The sequence below is a fragment of the Oncorhynchus keta genome, chromosome 2 (assembly GCF_023373465.1).
Source record: "Oncorhynchus keta strain PuntledgeMale-10-30-2019 chromosome 2, Oket_V2, whole genome shotgun sequence".
In the NCBI taxonomy this organism is placed as follows: Eukaryota; Metazoa; Chordata; class Actinopteri; order Salmoniformes; family Salmonidae; genus Oncorhynchus; species Oncorhynchus keta.
The window spans coordinates 70,372-91,083 of NC_068422.1; the positions used below are offsets into that span (position 1 = coordinate 70,372).

At 43.2% G+C, this 20,712-nt stretch overlaps 1 protein-coding gene across 3 annotated transcripts in view; it reads left to right on the forward strand.

Annotated features, from left to right (window-relative positions):
- The window catches only part of LOC118372955 (proteasome activator complex subunit 4B-like), a 105,126-nt gene that overhangs the window by 4,541 nt on the left and 79,873 nt on the right, over positions 1 to 20,712 (forward strand). For 2 of the 3 annotated variants that reach the window (XM_052470635.1, XM_052470627.1), the window contains exons 2-5: positions 10,492 to 10,632; positions 12,113 to 12,229; positions 13,188 to 13,244; positions 16,208 to 16,252. In XM_052470635.1, the coding sequence (XP_052326595.1) occupies positions 10,571 to 10,632; positions 12,113 to 12,229; positions 13,188 to 13,244; positions 16,208 to 16,252 (281 nt within the window). In that variant the 5' untranslated portion in view covers positions 10,492 to 10,570. The remainder of the gene's footprint in view (positions 1 to 10,491; positions 10,633 to 12,112; positions 12,230 to 13,187; positions 13,245 to 16,207; positions 16,253 to 20,712) is intronic. The other variant, XM_052470630.1, reaches the window with a different exon arrangement.

The following is a 20,712-nucleotide window of genomic DNA, read 5'->3' on the forward strand; positions in this document are numbered from 1 at the left end:
ATGTCTACCAGAGCTGTTGCCAGAGAATTGGATTTGAATGTCTATACCATAAGCTAATTCAATGTTGTTTTTGAGAATTTGGCAGCATGTTCAAATGGCCTTACGACCACAGACTATGTTTGGTATTGTGTGGGCAAGTGGTTTGCTGATGTGAACGGAGTGCCCCGTGGTGGTGGAGTTATGGTATGAGCAGGCGAAGCTGCAGAACGCAATTGCATTTTATCGATGGCACTTTGAAAACACAGTGATAGTGTGATGAGATCCTGAGGCCCACTGTTGTGATGGCGGCAGATTAATGGCACATCATGATAATGCACGGTCGCAAGGAACTGTACACAATTCCTGGATGCTGAAAATGTCCCAGTTCTTCCATGGCCAGCGTACTCACCAGACATGCCACCCATTGAGCATGTTTGAAATAAAATTTGATTTGATTTGATGCTCTGGATCGACAGTGTGTTCCAGTTCCCGCCAATATCTAGCAACTCCACTAGAGGTCGACCAATTATGATTTGCCGATTATACCGATTATTGCAGAACCAAAAAAGCTGATACCGATTAATCGGCCAATTTATTTTATTTGTAATAATGACAATTACAACAATACTGAATTAACACTTTAACTTAATATAATACATCAATAAAATCAATTTAGCCTCAAGTAAATAATTAAACATGTTCAATTTGGTTTAAATAATTCAAAAACAAAGTGTTAGAGAAGAAAGTAAAAGTGCAATATATGCTATGTAAGAAAGCTAACGTTTCAGTTCCTTGCTCAGAACATGAGAACATATGAAAGCTGGTGGTTCATTTTAACATGAGTCTTCAATATTCCCAGGTAAGAAGTTTTAGGTTGTAGTTATTATAGGACTATTTCCCTCTATACCATTTGTATTTCATTAACCTTTGAATATTGGATGTTCTTATAGGCACTTTAGTATTGCCAGTGTAACAGTATAGCTTCCGTCCCTCTAGTTAACGCTCGCTAACTAGCTAGCCATTTCACTTCGGTTACACCAGCCTCATCTCGGGAGTTGATAGGCTTGAAGTCATAAACAGCGCAATGCTTGACGCACAACGAAGAGATGCTGTCAAAACGCACAAAAGTGCTGTTTGAATGAATGTTTACGCGCCTGCTTCTGCCTACCACCGCTCAGTCAGATACTTGTATGCTCGGTCAGATTATATGCAACGCAGGACACGCTAGATAATATCTAGTAATATCATCAACCATGTGTAGGTAACTAGTGATTATGATTGATTGTTTTTTTTATAAGATAAGTTTAATGCTAGCTAGCAACTGCATTCGCGTAACAGGCAGTCTCCTTGTGGAGTGCAACGTGAGAGAGGCAGGTCGTTATTGCTTTGGACTAGTTAACGGTAAGTTGGCAAGATTGGATCCCCCGAGCTGACAAGGTGAAAATCTGTCGTTCTGCCCATGAACAAGGCAGTTAACCCACCGTTCCTAGGCCATCATTGAAAATAAGAATGTGTTCTTAACTGACTTGCCTAGTTAAATAAAGGTATATTAAAAAATAACTCGGCAAATCGCCGCCCAAAAGTACCGATTTCCGATTGTTCCGAAAACTTGAAATCGGCCCTAATTAATCGGCCGTTCTGATTAATCGGTCGTCCTCTAAACTCCACACAGCCATTGAAGAAGAGTGGGACAACGCTCCACAGGCCACAATCAACATCCTGATCAACTGTGTGATGGAGATGTGTTGCCGTGCATGAGGAAAATGGTGGTTACACCAGATACCGACTGGTTTTCTGATCCACAACGTCTTTAAGATATCTGTGATCAACAGCTGCATATCTGTAGTCCCAGTCATGTAAAATCCATAGATGAGTGCCTAATGAATTTATTTAAATGGACTGATTTCCTTATGAACTCTTAACTCAGTAAAAAAAATTGAAATTGTTGTATATTGTGTTAATTTTTGTTTCGTAAAGCTACTGCTCATAACAACACAAGCACTCTGTAGTTCAGGGTCACGTGTGAGATTGGTAACACTGGTGATCCCATTAACACTGGTGATCCCATTCTATAGCTGACTGTAATTAAGGATGTAAACACGATACAGCACCATAATAATTAATAAGGCCTTACACTAGGTTGATACAATGGTTGACTGTATATTAACTGTACCACATCCCTGTTGTACCCAGACCTTCAGGAAAGAGAACTACTTTATAAAGTGTCAGGCTACAGAAGATGGAAGCACAGTTATCTTTGAGCCTGTTTCAGAAGTTCTGAATTCAAGGCACTCTTCAGAGCTTCCCACAAAATCAAGAGTTCTGTTCCAAACATATAGGCTGTGTACTGCTTTATAGGAATAGTTACACATAGACAGTGTTTTCACACCGTGCCAATGTTACATCATTACTCTCTGTCTGTTGTGTTTGCCATGTTTTATGTGGTTGTACTAGCTACTAGGCTCATTAGGCTCTTTCACCTTAAGCTGTGTCAGTCAGTCGTAACTGTGTCCCAAATGGCACCCTATTCCCTATGGGCCCTCGCCCAAAGGAGTGACCTACTGGAATAGTGTGCCTTTTGGGACTCAAAAAACATGACAACAGGGCATTAGGATTATGTCCAGGCTATGACCGAGTCACTGCTCTCAACAGTTCATCTAGATTCTGGAGCTACACAAGTATTTTGGCTCCTTGGCAAGAACAAGAAGCATTCAATGCAGGTCTATTTATGTACTGTTTTTGCTTGGCTGATAGCACTGGGCTTTGACATACACTATATACAAGTATGTGGACAGCCATTCAACACCTGTTGCTGACAGGTGTATAAAACCACACAGCCATGCAATCTCCATAGACAAACACTGTCAGTAGAATGGTCTTACTGAAGAGCTCAGTGACATTTAACGTGGCACTGTTAGGGTTGCACATTTTGGGGAATATTCAGAGTTGGAAACTTTCCATGGGAATTAATGGAAATATATGCACATTAATATTAATATCATTTAAATGTAGATTTTTGCATTGGATATATTTACCATTTCATATGGAGACAGAAACAAACATTTTGCCTTATCATAATTAGAAATTATTAAATCCTTCCAATAGAAAAATAATTAAATCATTTAGTTACGAATTAAACTTTAAATGAATTGACTCTTCACATAGGATGATTTCACTGAACAACAAAAGAAAGGGATGTTGAATGATCCCCAATGATCCATCGTATCTCCCCAAAAAGCATTTTCAACATACATCTGTAAAATCATAGTCTAGAAACTAAAGCTTTGGTTGTCTTCTCACGCTTCCATGTCTTCTCTCTGGACTTCCTCAATGTCCACCTCTTGAACATCAGACTCTCAGGCTTCCATGTCTTCTCTCTGGACTTCCTCAATGTCCACCTCTTGAGCATCAGACTCTCAGGCTTCCATGTCTTCTCTCTGGACTTCCTCAATGTCCACCTCTTGAACATCAGACTCTCAGGCTTCCATGTCTTCTCTCTGGACTTCCTCAATGTCCACCTCTTGAGCATCAGACTCTCAGGCTTCCATGTCTTCTCTCTGGACTTCCTCAATGTCCACCTCTTTAACATCAGACTCTGAGGCCTCATCTTCACTGTCACTTTCAAATCTTGTTGAGGATGGCTCGTTGTCAAGCTCAAAAGCTTCACATTTGCCCAGATGGTCACCAATTTTTCAACCCTTGTATTGGTCAGCCTCTTGCGTGCTTTGGTGTATGTGTGTGTTCCCAAACAAGGACCAGTTGCGCTCTGAGGCGGCTGATGTTGGTTTGATTTGGAGGATGATGGAGGTAATGGGGGAAAGAGCCTCAGGTCCAAAAAGTCCCTTCCACCAGGTGGCTGATGAGATATGTTGGCACAACTGCCATATTGCATCTCCATCTTAAAGCCCTTGCTTGGAAGTGTACTTCGCCAGACTGTCAAACATGATGATAACACCATCCCAACGGGTGTTGCTCGGCAGCTTCAATGTGGGGATCTTATTCTTCTCACTTTGCTTGGTGAGGTAGATTGCTGCTATAACTTGATGACCCTTCACATACCTAACCATTTCTTGGCTCTCTTGAAGAGGGTATCCATTGTTTTCAGTGCCATGATGTCCTTGAGGAGCAGATTCAATGCATGAACAGCACAGCCAATTGGTGTGATGTGAGGGTAGGATTGTCTGTTCCCAGCATTGTCTGTCACCAGTGCAAATACCTTCTGTGGTCCAAGGTCATTGATGACGGCCGTCAGCTCATCTGCAGTGTGGAGACGTGTGTGTGTGTGTGTGTGTGTGTGTGTGTGTGTGTGTGTGTGTGTGTGTGTGTGTGTGTGTGTGTGTGTGTGTGTGTGTGTGTGTGTGTGTGTGTGTGTGTGTGTGTGTGTGTGTGTGTGTGTGTGTGTGTGTGTGTGTTGTCCCTTGTGTCTGTGCTCTTGTAGAATACTGGTTGAGGGGTGGAGATGATGTAGTTAATTATTCCTTGCCCACGAACATTCAACCACACATTAGAGATGATTGGAATACAGTCTGCTTTCTCTATGATTTGCTTGACTTTCACTTGAACTCTGCACCCAGCAAATGAGTAGATAAAGCATGTCTGGTTGGATGGGTGTATGCTGGGGGAATAACATTCAGAAATATCTTCCAACACACATTGCCTGTAAGCATCAGACGTGAACCAGTTGCATACACAGCTCGAGCAAGACATTCGTCAGCATTTCTCTGACTACATTCCTCCATTGATTCCAAAAAACTTCTAATTCCAGGACGACCATGAGCTGTTGCTATCGTTTAAGGTGTCTGAATCATCATTTTCACCTCGAATAGAAGTAGAGGGACTTTTCTCACAGGCTGCTTGTTGTGAGTGTAGCCAATGTGAAATGGCTAGCTATTTAGCGGTGGTGCACGCTAGTTGTGTTCCAATCAGTGACGTCACTTTCTCTGAGACCTTGAAGTAGTGGTTCCCCTTGCTCTGCAAGGGCGGCGGCTTTTGTGGAGCGATGGGTAACGATGCTTCGAGGGTGACTGTTGACGTGTGCAGAGCGTCCCTGGTTCGCACCCAGGTTGGGGCGAGGGGACGGACGTAAAGTCTATACTGTTACATGAGCACTGAGGGAACTTTATGCAGATGATGCCAGATGATTCTGCATCTTTCTTGCATTCTTCACATGATTTGGCACAGCATTTGCAAATGTACACAACTTTTCCTTCTACATTAGCTGCATTGAAATGTCTCCACACATCAGATAGTGCCCGTGGTATTTTCCTGTAAAGATGAGGGGAAAAAATGAGTAAAAAAACAGTCTGTTCAGCAAATTTCTGCCTTGCTGGAGCTGCCCCGTTCAACTCTAAGTGCTGTTATTTTGAAGTGGAAACATCTAGGAGCAACAACGGCTCAGCCTCGAAATGGTAGGCCACACAAGCTCACATCATGAGACTGTTGAGTGCTGAAGCGTGTAAAAATTGTCTGTCCTCAGTTGTAACACTCACTACCAAGTTCCAAACTGCCTCTGGTAACAACCGTTTGTCGGGAGCTTCATTAAATGGGTTTCCATGGCCCGCAGCAATGTTAAACATCTAGTGGAAAGCCTTCCTAGAAGAGTAGAGGCTGTTATAGCAGCAAAGGCGAGACCATGCTTTTGGAATGAGATGTTCAACGAGCAGGTGTACATACTTTTGGTCATGTAGTGTACTTTCATTCTGACCTTTTTCAATCCCAAGATATTCGTTAATACCGGCACTGAACACAATGGGAGCCATCTTCAAACCCCACTAAGCCTCTAATCCAAATGTTGTCAATGCCAGCACGTACATGTAAGATCCCATAGCAAATGCTAGCTAAATGCTAATTCGTGCACTGCAAACTTTTTATGCAGTCTGAAATATTTGCAGGACAGCCATCCCAGCTCAGTTATGCAAGTAACAAAAAAAAATGCTACTCACCGTTTGCTGCAAAATAAATATTAGACAGCAAGGCTCTTGATCCAGGAAGGGGTTCTTTTATTGGTCACATTTTGCATGACACTAAACACTACATATGCAAACCAAATACAAAACTGCGGAGCATTTAGAACATATACAGTTAACTCAATAGTTGTAAGATATCTTGCTGGCAAACTTTTCACTGTGAATTCCATACTGTAACTACACCCACCACCTGGTGTGTGCTGCACAACAGTGAGTGACTCAAGGCCCTGGTCTCGTGTAGTTGTGTGCTTGTAAAAGAACACCAATTTCCTGGGGACTATTATCTCCTAACGTATTGCACAAGTTGCCTACAGGTATTACTTACGTATCTACAAATATTCACATTTATTTGAAAAAAAATCTAAATAGTTTTGAAGGTATTGGGGAAAACAATCCTGTGGCTATTTGCAAATACCCCGGTATACAGTTTGTGTTTGTATGTACAGTATACCACCCATGCCTATTAGGGACATTGGTCTATTGCAGAGGGTGGAGAATTCCCACCAGATGTATCAGAAATGTGTGAATGTTATTCAATGAAGAAGAAGAAAAAAAATGTAGAGGTTGAGTTTATTAAAAGTTATGGAGCTACTTTACAACCTGCGTGGGAGTTTCTTTCCTTGAATAACAAACACCTAAAGGTAGTGATGCGCTGATATTACATTTTTGGCCGATATACGATACCGATATTTACAATTTTAGCGGCCTTTTACGCATTCTAGTACAGTTAAATAGTTAACACACACATGGACACAGAGGCCTAAGGCACTGTATTTCAATGCAAGAGGTGTCACTACTGTCCCTGGTTCGAATCCAGACAGTATCACATTCGGCCGTGGTTGGGAGTCCCATAATGTGGCGCACAATTGGCCCAGCGTCGTCCGGGCCGTCATTGTAAATAAGAATTTGTTCTTAACTGACTTGCTAGTTAAATAAAGGTTACACACACACACACCACACTGACCAAAAATGTATTTTATTGGCATTTACGCATGTCCCCATTACCAGTAAAACATAACAAAACCTATTTCTTTCACTTACTTGCTGTGCTGTTTCGTTGTTCAGTTGTTTCAATCTCACCCAGGATTTCTCATACTATTTAACACCATTTGGATCTTTGCGTGTAAAATAACACTATTTGATGTGTCAGACAAGCGTGATGACCAAACAGGACCTGAATATGACTGCACATCACAATAATTGTACGTGTTCATTAAGTTAAAATAACCCTAATTTATAAAACAGTCCTCATTTGATTAATGCTGGTCAGACCCATCTATGTGAAGCTAGCCACAATACTTTGTGGTTAGCCTTCAAAATAAAAGTATGTCATTGACAGTGATGCAAATTAATACAAACAGTAGAATTATGCCATAATTTAATAGATCATGCTAAATGAGGTTGGAATGTTGTTTATATAAATAATTTGTGAATTTGACATCTGTTGAAATCACACTAGATGTATTACACTTTAGAATTGCATTGGAGGCTTTCTTATTTCACTGTACAGCCTTACCTATGGATTGTGGATCAATGACATGGGGTATCAGTCTACTCGGATCAATGACATAGGGTATCAGTCTACTCGGATCAATGACATGGGGTATCAGTCTACTCAGTGACACCCAGAGAACATTAGCGTCATAGCTCTTATTGCGGGACTCTGAAACAACTGTGAATTGAGACACATTTATTGTCAACCTCTGTGTATTGAACACTATTCCAGAGAACAAACAATACTGTGTGAATGTTTTGGAGTCTGATAACTCTGAGGATGACATTGGTAAAAATTAGACATTGCTATCTTACCCCCTTTTATTGATCCCCAATCCTTAGGTAAAGCTGTACGGTGCAATATGAATGTCAGTACACACAACAGGCTGACTGGGGAGGTGTTTTCACACAGTCACAGTCCTGCGATAATAGCCACAATGCTAATATTTGCTTAAACTCTTCACAGTTGTGTTCTGTGGGTGTCAACAAGTACACTGATATTTCATTGCTTAACATTCCAACCCTGTTTAACTTGATCTATTTCTGTTACCCTGGAGGTCCACTCCTCTGTGGTGTAGTGAGCAGTCACAGTCACGTAGCTTTCTGTTACCCTGGAGGTCCACTCCTCTGTGGTGTAGTGAGCAGTCACAGTCACGTAGCTTTCTGTTACCCTGGAGGTCCACTCCTCTGTGGTGTAGTGAGCAGTCACAGTCACGTAGCTTTCTGTTACCCTGGAGGGCCACTCCTCTGTGGTGTAGTGAGCAGTCACCTAGCTTTCTGTTACCCTGGAGGTCCACTCCTCTGTGGTGTAGTGAGCAGTCACAGTCACGTAGCTTTCTGTTACCCTGGAGGTCCACTCCTCTGTGGTGTAGTGAGCAGTCACAGTCACATAGCTTTCTGTTACCCTGGAGGTCCACTCCTCTGTGGTGTAGTGAGCAGTCACAGTCACGTAGCTTTCCGTTACCCTGGAGGGCCACTCCTCTGTGGTGTAGTGAACAGTCACGTAGCTTTCTGTTACCCTGGAGGTCCACTCCTCTGTGGTGTAGTGAGCAGTCACAGTCACGTAGCTTTCTGTTACCCTGGAGGTCCACTCCTCTATGGTGTAGTGAGCAGTCACAGTCACGTAGCTTTCTGTTACCCTGGAGGGTCACTCCTCTGTGGTGTAGTGAGCAGTCACAGTCACGTAGCTTTCTGTTACCCTGGAGGTCCACTCCTCTGTGGTGTAGTGAGCAGTCACAGTCACGTAGCTTTCTGTTAGCCTGGAGGTCCACTCCTCTGTGATGTAGTGAGCAGTCACAGTCACGTAGCTTTCTGTTACCCTGGAGGTCCACTCCTCTGTGGTGTAGTGAGCAGTCACAGTCACGTAGCTTTCTGTTACCCTGGAGGTCCACTCCTCTGTGGTGTAGTGAGCAGTCACAGTCACGTAGCTTTCTGTTACCCTGGAGGTCTACTCCTCTGTGGTGTAGTGAGCAGTCACGTAGCTTTCTGTTACCCTGGAGGTCCACTCCTCTGTGGTGTAGTGAGCAGTCACAGTCACGTAGCTTTCTGTTACCCTGGAGGTCTACTCCTCTGTGGTGTAGTGAGCAGTCACCTAGCTTTCTGTTACCCTGGAGGTCCACTCCTCTGTGGTGTAGTGAGCAGTCACAGTCACGTAGCTTTCTGTTACCCTGGAGGTCCACTCCTCTGTGGTGTAGTGAGCAGTCACAGTCACGTAGCTTTCTGTTACCCTGGAGGTCCACTCCTCTGTGGTGTAGTGAGCAGTCACAGTCACGTAGCTTTCTGTTACCCTGGAGGTCCACTCCTCTGTGGTGTAGTGAGCAGTCACAGTCACGTAGCTTTCTGTTACCCTGGAGGTCTACTCCTCTGTGGTGTAGTGAGCAGTCACAGTCACGTAGCTTTCTGTTACCCTGGAGGTCCACTCCTCTGTGGTGTAGTGAGCAGTCACAGTCACGTAGCTTTCTGTTACCCTGGAGGTCCACCCGTCTGTGCTGAGGGCAACAGAGGATGCCTTGGATAATTCGTTGACAATTCTGATATTTTTCTGTTCATAAAGATCTGGCATGATCTTCATACTGAAGTAGGTGCGCGAGGGGATTTCGTAGCGTGACTCAAGCACTTTCACCATATTTTGAAACCCTTTGTTTTCCACAACAGAGTATGGCCTCATGTCTGCAGTGATAAACATCCCAATAGATTTGGTGATGGCTTTAGCCCGGTCTGATTCTGCAGCAAAGGGCTGCTTAAATGTCGCGGTGAGAAGTTGTTGTCTCTTGGTTGAGCTGGCTCCTGTCACTGACACACCAGAGTGACGACGCTTTAAATGTGGCCATGCTTGATGTATTTCCATGATCATACGGCTTTCTTGTGGCACAACGCCTGCACACCGTAATGGTGTTGTCCACCACCCTTCTTCCATCATCATATTTGACAGGGAAGCCAAAATGCTCCCATACATGAGACTTAAATGAAGCGGGAGGCTTTTCCAGTTGTTCAGCTCCTCTGTTGGCCATGGCTGTCACAGCTGTTTTCTTAGCTTTTTGCAACAGTTTTCAGCTGTACCAACATAATTGCAAAAGGGTTTTCTAATGATCAATTAGACTTTTTAAAGTTATAAACTTGGATTAGCTATCAGAATGTACCATTGGAACACAGGAGTGAGGGTTGCTGATAATGGGCCTATGTAGGTATTCCGTTAAAAGCCGTTTCCAGCTGCAATAGTCATTTACAACATTAACAATGTCTACACTGTAGACACTGACACTGTAGACATCTGACCAATTTTATGTTATTTTAATTGACAAAAAACGAGCTTTTCCTTCAAAAACAAGGACATTTCTAAGTGACCCTGAATTAATGAACAGTAGCATATATGGAAATGTAAAAAAAAAAATATATATATATTACCATTCGGGCAGATTAACTCTATTCTTGTGAAACTTTTTTATTTATTTTTTATTTGTCCTGGACAAGAGGACAAGCGTTAATGTCGAGGCCCGTCTGGTTTGTGTTCATGCATCTCTGTGGCTGTGCCCTAAAGATTATTTTCTTGTAGGTACATACGGCTGTACGGCAGGAAGTTCAGCAAGGAGGACCATGTGCTGTTCATCAAGCTGCTGTACGAGTTGATCACCATGGACAAGCTGGAGATCAGTATGATGCAAGGCCTAGCCCGGCTACTCATCAACCTCCTCAAGTAAGACCATGGGTTACACATATGGTCCGTATGTATACACTCACACATTCACGCATGCAAACACACCCACATTGACAAGCTGGAGATCAGCATGAAAGCTGGTCCTTCTGCTCATCAACCTCCTAATGTAAGCAACACACACACACACCCATCAACAATCTTGAGACCAGTATGATGCAATGCTTCATCCACCTCATCAGTTAATGTCACATAATGTCACTCGATTCAGCCTTTGATCATGTCCGGCACCTGCTTGCCTGTCCAGCATCTCTACTCTGGATGGTTCTGACTTAGAATACGTGGACAACTACAAATACCTAGGTGTCTGGTCAGACTGTAAACTCTCCTTCCAGACTCACATTAAGCATCTCCAATCCAAAATTAAATCTAGAATTGGCTTCCTATATCGCAACAAAGCATGCTGCCAAACATACCCTCGTAAAACTGACCATCCTACCGATCCTCAACTTCGGTGATGTCATCTATAAAATAGCCTCCAACACTCTACTCAACAAACTGGATGCAGTCTATCACAGTGCCATCTGTTTTGTCACCAAAGCCCCACACACTACCCACCATTGCGACCTGTACGCTCTCGTTGGTTGGCCCTCGCTTCATACGCGTCGCCAAACCCACTGGCTACAGGTTATCTACAAGTCTGCTAGGTAAAGCCCCGCCTTATCTCAGCTCACTAGTCACGATAGCAGCACCCACTCGTAGCACACACTCCAGCAGGTACAGTGGGGCAAAAAAGTATTTAGTCAGCCACCAATTGTGCAAGTTCTCCCACTTAAAAAGATGAGAGAGGCCTGTAATTTTCATCATAGGTACACTTCAACTATGACCGATAAATGAGGGAAAAAAATCCATTTCATTTTTTCAATTCATTTTTTATGAATTTACACTGCACCTGTACATAGCCTATCTACCTACCTCATCCCCATACAGTATTTATTTATTTATTTATTTATCTTGCTCCTTTGCACCCCAGTATCTCTACTTGCACATTCATCTTCTGCACATCTACCATTCCAGTGTTTAATTGCTATATTGTAATTACTTCGCCACTATGGCCTATTTATTGCCTTAACGCCCTTATCTTACCTCATTTGCACTCACTGTATATAGACTTTTTGTTTTCTTTTGTTCTACTGTATTATTGACCATAGCAGCACCCACTATTTATTCCATGTGTAACTCTGTGTTGTATGTCGAATTGCTATGCTTTATCTTGGCCAGGTCACAGTTGCAAATGAGAACTTGTTCTCAACTAGTCTACCTGGTTAAATAAAGGTGAAATAAATAAAAAATCTGCTTCTTTCGGGTCTATTGTTTCTCTCCTAATTGTATGAGAAGCTTGAGTGTGACTCATGTTTCAGAGTTGAAATAATTGCGTGAGAAGCTTTTTGAGGCAAGGGTGACATGATTTTTTCAATTAAGTCTTTAACATATTTTACCCCACCTACTATATTTCTAACAGAAAAACAGAGTTGCTGTCGCGTGAGGACCTGGAGTTGCCTTGGAGACCACTGTACGAGCTGCAAGACAGGATCCTCTACTCAAAGACAGAACACCTGGGCCTCAACTGGTTCCCCAAGTATGTCCCTCTTCTCTTTTACCAGAATGGTTAAAAACATGCTGTCTTTTTTTTAAAGAACTCCACATATTGAAACCAACCCATCCATTATAGGTTCTTCCCATTTTGAGCCCTCCCTCTATAAGCAGGAAGGTGGTGGGGCCCCGCTTCTACCTTTGTGTTTGTTACGGAGCTCACTTCCTAATCTCTAGTGGTGGTATAAATGAATTTATTGTGAAATGTAGCTGTCTTTGTGTCAGTTAATCCGTTGGAGGTTTGTTGGTACTGCCTACTGCCACGGTTCTGGCTAATACAGTTCAACACCGTTCATTCAGTTTCCCTTTGCCTCCTTGATGCATCCTGTCATAAGGCGTCAGCATGCTTCAGTTTGGCTGGCTGCTAGCCGAAGCTGTCTGGGCGACCCAAACGAGTAGCTCGCGGACTCCCTTAAGACATTCGCTTGAAAAAACAACTTATCAAAATCCAAAACTAACAAAAACGTCACAATGTTATGATAATATATGCACAACCTCTTCCAGACTGTTTTGGCTGGGAAGTATGCTGATGCCTTTACATGCGAAGATTGTTATCCCTGCCCATTTTTGTAGGCTAGGCTCATTTCTGAAAGTTGTCAAATCTGTACCAACACACCCCCAGGTTGCATATAGCCAAGGACCCCCATCCCACCCCTTTTCTCCCAGCAAGCAGTGCGAGGTGCTCTCGTATAGTGCTATGGAAACATTGTGTTACAACAAAGCCTTGCTAGCACATAATGGGCTTTCACAAAGGGAAGCAAGTTACCCGGTTTATTGATACTATGATATGAATAAAGGAGCAGTGAAAAAACAAAACAAATGAGAAAATGTGTAATGACGCTGTGGTACAAAAAAAGGTGTTAGAATTTGATATTGAAATGGATTGGCTTTTCATAGTGTGAATCTGAATGTGTTTTTATGCCTTTGTTTCCTCTCACATTCAGTTCTCTACGGCCTCGTGCTTCCTCTAAACACGTAATGATAAAATTGTTTCAGAGGTGGTAAGGACAACGCTTCTCTTTTGTGATAAAAAATAAAATGTATTTCATCCTTTTATTCAGGCACTCTTTGGTTTTTATTTGTCTATGTTGCATGTTGAAAACCAAAAAGCACACTGGACACCCCCACGCAGCTGGTTTGACATAAAATCAACTACAAATTAACCTAAAACCAAAAAGCAATGTTAACATTTCACTCATATTGGAGACTGTCGCACTGCATCTAACTGGACTTTATATCCCCCATACCCATTCTTTGTCAAGTCCCATATGATTTGGTGGTTTGACCTGCTTTGTCAGCACTAGAGGTTTTGCAGCAGTACCCACTAGAGTAGGCCACTAGAATTGTTTTACAAGAGCACATTCTGAATTCACCTGTTTAAAAACGGCCATGATGGACAACTTTTTCGTGATACTGAAAATTACAGATTTGTGCAACAACAAAGAAAATGCTTCCTTATAATGCACATTGTTAGAGAAAAGTTTCAAATTTGTCCTAAATCACGCTACCAGATAATACATTTCACCTTGTTTCTTTGCACTGATCTGTGCTCCTTTGTGCCGTATGGGACAACTGTTGTCCCACATTTCTGAGTGAGAGTCATGGTAAGGGTAGTTTGAAGCTCTTGTATCTTGTTCCTCCTGGTATACTCGTATAAGATGGGGGTGATTATCACATGTTTCACCCAAGTATTCTAAAGGTCATTGGGTTTGGGGTTCCCCAGGGTTGAGTGTTGGAGCTGTTGGTGTTCTGGTCATGCTACTTTGTATTTGTAATTCAGAGCATGAGTTTGGGGATTGTCAGTGTGGTTGGTCTGTGGGAAGTAGACCTATAAGAGAACTATAGTTGGGTCCCAAAAATCTCTCCTTCCTCCTGAGGTGTGCACTCTTTCACTACGCTGTACAAATGTATAAACATTTGTGAACAAGTGCACATTTCTGGAGAAAAAAAAGAGATTGGGCTATTGGGACGCACCCCAACTCACTCAAGCCCTGAGTTGAAAAGCCAGGAGCCCTTGGCAGAAGTCGCTCATCTGTATAGTTCCCATTAGTCTATTGAATTAAAGCAATGCAGTACGGTTGATTTGAAAGAGACTTGAACAAGTTTGAGTTTAGCGCGTGGTTGAATGGGATATACGAGGCAGTTTCAACGTATGACTGAGGTCGGTGTGTGAGTGGTGGAAAGGCAGGGTGTTTGAGTGATGGTAGGATGTTTGAGGGTGTTTGAGCTCAGGGTGTGTGAGTGATGGTAGGAGGTTTGAGGGTGTTTGAGCTCAGGGTGTGTGGGTGATGGTAGGAGGTTTGAGGGTGTTTGAGCTCAGGGTGTTTGAGTGATGGTAGGAGGTTTGAGGGTGTTTGAGCTCAGGGTGTGTGAGTGATGGTAGGAGGTTTGAGGGTGTTTGAGCTCAGGGTGTGTGGGTGATGGTAGGAGGTTTGAGGGTGTCTGAGCTCAGGTTGTGTGAGTGGGGTCAAGGCAGGGGGATTGAGGGTGTTTGAGTGGCGGGAAGGCAGGGGGATTGAGGGTGTGTGAGTGGCGGGAAGGCAGGGTGATTGAGGGTGTTTGAACTCAGGGTGTGTGAGTGGGGGCAAGGCAGGGGGATTGAGGGTGTGTGAGTGGCGGGAAGGCAGGGGGATTGAGGGTGTGTGAGTGGCGGGAAGGCAGGGGGATTGAGGGTGTTTGAACTCAGGGTGTGTGAGTGGCGGGAAGGCAATTAGATTGAGGGTGTTTGAGCTCAGGGTGTGTGATTTGTGTGAAGGCAGGGGGATTGAGGGTGTTTGAGCTCAACGGCTGCGGTTATATTGGTCTCAGATAAATCTTTTGACACTTATATGACACTGAGTTGAGTGACCAACCTTTTCAAGCTGTTCATAATGATGGTAACATTCAGAAATAGGCCCAACAGTTACCAAACCAAAGCCTGTAACAGCAGTCAGCAATACTACAGTGTAGCCTGGTGTTGGTTGTATTATTTACGCAGCAAACGGAAGAAAATGGACTGAATGGGAGGGACTACTTGAAGTTGTCCATTAAGAAACACCCATATGGGAGGGACTACTTGAAGTTGTCCAATAAGAAATGCTAATTTCTGTTTTTTTTCTTTGCATGCCCTGAGTACAGCCCAGATATGTTTACTGTTTAGTCAGGCTAGGTGATTTAAAAAGCCTAAAACAATAGGCACCCTCCATTTAACACCCTCAAGATCAGCGTTCATTACAAGTATTAACGGCTAGACTGACTATTTGCATAAAGCCTCAGTCCCAGTCATTTTCTCTCCAAGACAATACCCTAATCCCAATAAAAAAGCCCCATTCTGATGATTGTGAATGAACAGAGTACATCTGTTAAATGATTTACCATTCATGTTCTACTGTTACACTGCTGGCCCAGGGCCACCCAGGACAAAAGTAGAACGGCCCTGGAATAGTCCCATTGTTGTAGTCATTGACTTTAGTTCTGTTTATGTTTCTATAGTGCTTTTGTCACGCTATTCCAGTTTGTATGTCCCTAATTTCCTTGCTGTTTCTATGTACACACATGGTCCTCACATCCCTTACTTTTGATCAGTGCTTGAGTTGAGCCAGTCCAGACACTTGTCTCTCTACTGCTTGATTACAGACCACTCTTTCAGAGTACTCACTCTAAAATATGAACACTGCTGTATCTTAAAATGAGCCCCACAGCTCAAGTGAGTACCCAAGCCAGCACCTTTCTCATTACATTTCAGGCACTGCTTTTGATGAGCATGTACTAAATGTGGAATTTCAATGTGAGTGATTTGGCTGTACCTGCATGCAGTCAGTCAACCTCATCATAATTGCATTGGTGTGTTCAGCGTGCTCGTTGTTTCATCAACAGCCACCTCTGTCTGTTCTGATGTCTCAACACCTCTCTCTCTCTATCTCTCTCTCGTTCCTCTTCTCTCTCTCGTTCCTCTTCTCTCTTGTCTTTTCTCTTTCTCCCCCAGCTCGGTGGAAAATGTTCTGAAAACACTTGTGAAAAGCTGCAGACCGTAAGTATATATTTTTAAACCCCTATATGAAATATACTGTATGTCTTTTTAAAGAATTCAGTTGCTAAGCTCATTGTTGCATTTACTCTTGGGACACTTTTGGTGAACACTGGTGTATCATCTGAAGAGTTATTGTATCATTACAACATGGCCTGTTATCCATCTGTTCTTACTTCAGAACTCCATTGAATGAAGTAGAGATGCACACCAAGCCAAGGGACTACTCTGAATTAAATAAGAGACATTCTGTGAAACTGAACTGTCAGTAAGAAACCTCCTTTTTGGGACTTAGCCTAGGTCTGCTGACTGACAATTTGTCAAGATCATGCTAGCTAGAACTCCCGTGTGGTCTAAGACATTGCATCGCAGTGCTACCGGTGCCACTAGAGAATCTGGGTTCGAGTCCAGGCTCTGTCGCAGCCGGCCGCGACCGGGAGACCCATTGGGCGGCTCACAATTGGCCCAGCGTCGTCCAGATTAGTGGAGGGTTTGGCCGGCAGGGATGTCCTTCTCCCATCCCACACTAGTGACAACTGTGCTGGTCCAGGCGCAGTGCACACTGACACGGTCGCCAAGTGTACGGCGTTTCCTCCGACACTTTGGTGCGGCTGGCTTCCGGGTTAAGTGGCCATTGTGTCAAGAAGCAGCGCGGTTGTGTTTCGGAGGACACATGTCTCTCGACCTTCGCCTCTCCCGGGTTCGCACAGGAGTTGCAGCGATGAGAAGACAGTAACTACCAATTGGATTCCACGAAATTTGGGAGGAAAAAGGGGTGCTAGCTAGTTCCATCCCTGGATGCCAGGCAAGGATATATTTTGTATTCTGATGTTTATGACTGAAATGTAAGCCCTTAACCAACAATGCAGTTTAAGAAAAAGTTATGAAAATATTTACCAAATAAACAAAAGTAAAAAGTAATATAAATTAACACAATAAAATAACGAGGCTATATACTGGGGGTACCGCTACCGAGGTAATTTGTACATGTAGTTAGGGGTGAAGTGACAATTTATTTAAAAAATGTTACCTTTATTTAACTAGGCAAGTCAGTTAAGAACAAATTCTTATTTTCAATGATGGCCGAGGAACAGTGGGTTAAATGCCTGTTCAGGGGCAGAACGACAGATTTGTATCTTGTCAGCTCGGGGATTTGAACTTCAACCTTTCGGTTCCTAGTCCAACACTCTAACCACTAGGCTACCCTGCCGCCCATGCATAGATAATAAACAGCAAGTAGCAGGAGTGTAAAAACAAAGGGGGTGGGGGGTGTCGTCAATGTAAATAGTTTGGTGGCCATTTAATTAATTGTTCAGTGGTCTTATGGCTTGGGGGTTGAAGCTATTAAGGAGCCTTTTGGTCCTAGACTTGGTGCTCCGGTACTGCTTGCTGTGCAGTAGCAGAGAGAACAGTCTATGACTTGGGTGACTGGAATTTTTTGAACATTTTTGGGGGGGCTTTCCTCTGACACTGCCTAGTATATAGGTCCTGGATGGCAGGACGCTTAGCCCCAGTGATTTACTAAGCCATACACACTACCCTCTAGCGCCTTACGGTTGGATGCTAGCAGTTGCCTTACCTGGCGGTGATGCAACCGGTCAGGATGCTCTCGATGGTGGAGCTGTAGAACGTTTTGAGGATCTGGGGACCCATGCCAAATCTTTTCGGTCTCCTGGGGTGGAGAAGGTGTTGTCGTGCCCTCTTCACAACTGTCTTGGTGTGTTTGGACCATGGTAGTTCGTTGGTGATGTGGACACCAAGGAACTTGAAGCTCTCTACCCACTCCACTACAGCCCCGTCGATGTTAATGAGGGCCTGTTAGGCCTGCCTTTTCCTTTAGTCCACAATTAGCTCCTTTGTCTTGTTATAATATAATAATAATAATAATAATAATAATATAATAATAATAATATTATTAATATTATTAGTCTTGTTCACATTGAGGCAGAGGTTGTTGTCCTGGCACCACACTGCCAGGTCTCTGACCTCCTCCCTATAGGCCGTCTCATCATTGTTGGTGATCAGGCCTACCACTGTTGTGTCGTCAGCAAACTTAATGATGGTGTTGGAGTCGCAGTCGTGCGTAAACAGGGAGGGGAACCAGTGTTGAGGATCAGCATGGCAGACGTGTTGTTGCCTACTCTTACCACCTGGGGGTGGCCCATCAGGAAGTCCAGGATCCAGTTGCAGAGGGAGGTGTTTAGTCCTAGGGTCCTTAGCTTAGTGATGAGCTTTGTGGACACTATGGTGTTGAACGCTGAGCTGTAGTCGATGAACAGCATTCTCACATAGGTGTTCCTTTTGTCCAGGTGGGAAAGGGCAGTGTGGAGTGCAATTGAGACTGCGTCATCTGTGGATCTGTTGGGGCGGTATGCGATTTGGAGTGGGTCTAGGGTATCTGGGATGATGCTGTTGATGTGAGCCATGACCAGCCTTTCAAAACACTTCATGCCTACAGACGTGAGTGCTACCGGGCGTTAGTCATTTAGGCAGGTAACCTTCGCTTCCCTGTGCACAGGGACTATTGTAACCACTCACAGGCAGGGTGGCAGAGATTTGTGTGTGTGCGCGCGTGCAAGTGTCAAGAAGCTTAGTCACTCAGTTGAGTCCCTAAGTTACTTGCTTCTGTAGTGACTGAGACTTAATCCTATTATCCAATCTAATTTTGGCCTCGTAGAGTTTCCTGTTACTGTGAGCAGAGAAGTAGGGATTGAGAGAGGGGTGGAGGAGAGAGAGCCCTTTGGGGCTAGTTGTAATCAGCAGCAGTGAAGTAGGGCCCAAGAGAGAGGTAGAGGAGAGAGAGAGAGAGATAAAGCCCTTTGGGTCAGGAGCACTCAGCAGCAGTGAAGTAGGGACCGAGAGAGACAGCCCTTTGGGGCCAGGAGCACTCAGCAGCAGAGTGGCCTAATGCAAGGCCTGTTAAGGAGTTTAATGAAGATCAATTGCAACTGCAAAGCGATGGGAAGGACATGAGAAGGGAATTGGATAGTAGTACATATTGTTATTTTGGGTTTTCTGGCCATTCAATTGAATTGGAATGTTTAGCTAGAAAGAACTGCAGTTGTTGACCTATAGCTCCGTTTAAGCTATGCAAAACTGCTCTTCTGCGGTCCAAGTGCTGATGCTGTTGTGTTCACACAAACCTGCTCACGATCTGATTACATTAGCTATACTGATGCTTTTTTATATCAGCAAACTCCAGCTTAACTGCCATTGTTTCATATACACATTTTATTTGATTCCATTGCCATAGCTGCGAAACTAGAAATTATAATATAATTAATCTATTTCTGTCTGCCAACCAATGGTTTGTGGCCATGATCAAGGCCTACGTGCAGCATTGCTCTTTGCATGTCTAGGAGTAGGATGCTTTGTCGTCAATTATTTATAAAATAGTACATAAATGATTTATATGATGAATTCCATATGCACATCACACATTGTTTGTCCTTGGCGAGGGGTTAAACAGCTTTATTATGCTCATTTTAGATGCTTGTAGTATTATGGCTGATATACACCACACCAAACTACAGGCCTTTATGATGGCACTATAAATAAAGTCCTTTATGATGGCACTATAAACACAGTCCTTTATGATGGCACTATAAATACAGGCCTTTATGATGGCACTATAAATACAGGCCTTTATGATGGCACTATAAATACAGGCCTTTATGATGGCACTATAAATACAGGCCTTTATGATGGCACTATAAATACAGGCCTTTATGATGGCACTATAAATAAAGTCCTTTATGATGGCACTATAAATACAGGCCTTTATGATGGCACTATAAACACAGTCCTTTATGATGGCACTATAAATACAGGCCTTTATGATGGCACTATAAATACAGGCCTTTATGATGCCACTATAAATACAGGCCTTTATGATGGCACTATAAATACAGGCCTTTATGATGGCACTATAAATACAGGCCTTTATGATGGCACTATAAATACAGGCCTTTATGATGGCAACATAAATACAGGCCTTTATGATGGCACTATAAATACAGGCCTTTATGATGCCACTATAAATACAGGCCTTTATGATGGCACTATAAATACAGGCCTTTATGATGGCACTATAAATAAAGTCCTTTATGATGGCACTATAAATACAGGCCTTTATGATGGCACTATAAACACAGTCCTTTATGATGGCACTATAAATACAGGCCTTTATGATGGCACTATAAATACAGGCCTTTATGATGCCACTATAAATACAGGCCTTTATGATGGCACTATAAATACAGGCCTTTATGATGGCACTATAAATACAGGCCTTTATGATGGCACTATAAATACAGGCCTTTATGATGGCACTATAAATACAGGCCTTTATGATGGCACTATAAATACAGGCCTTTATGATGGCACTATAAATAAAGGCCTTTATGATGGCACTATAAATACAGGCCTTTATGATGGCACTATAAACACAGGCCTTTATGATG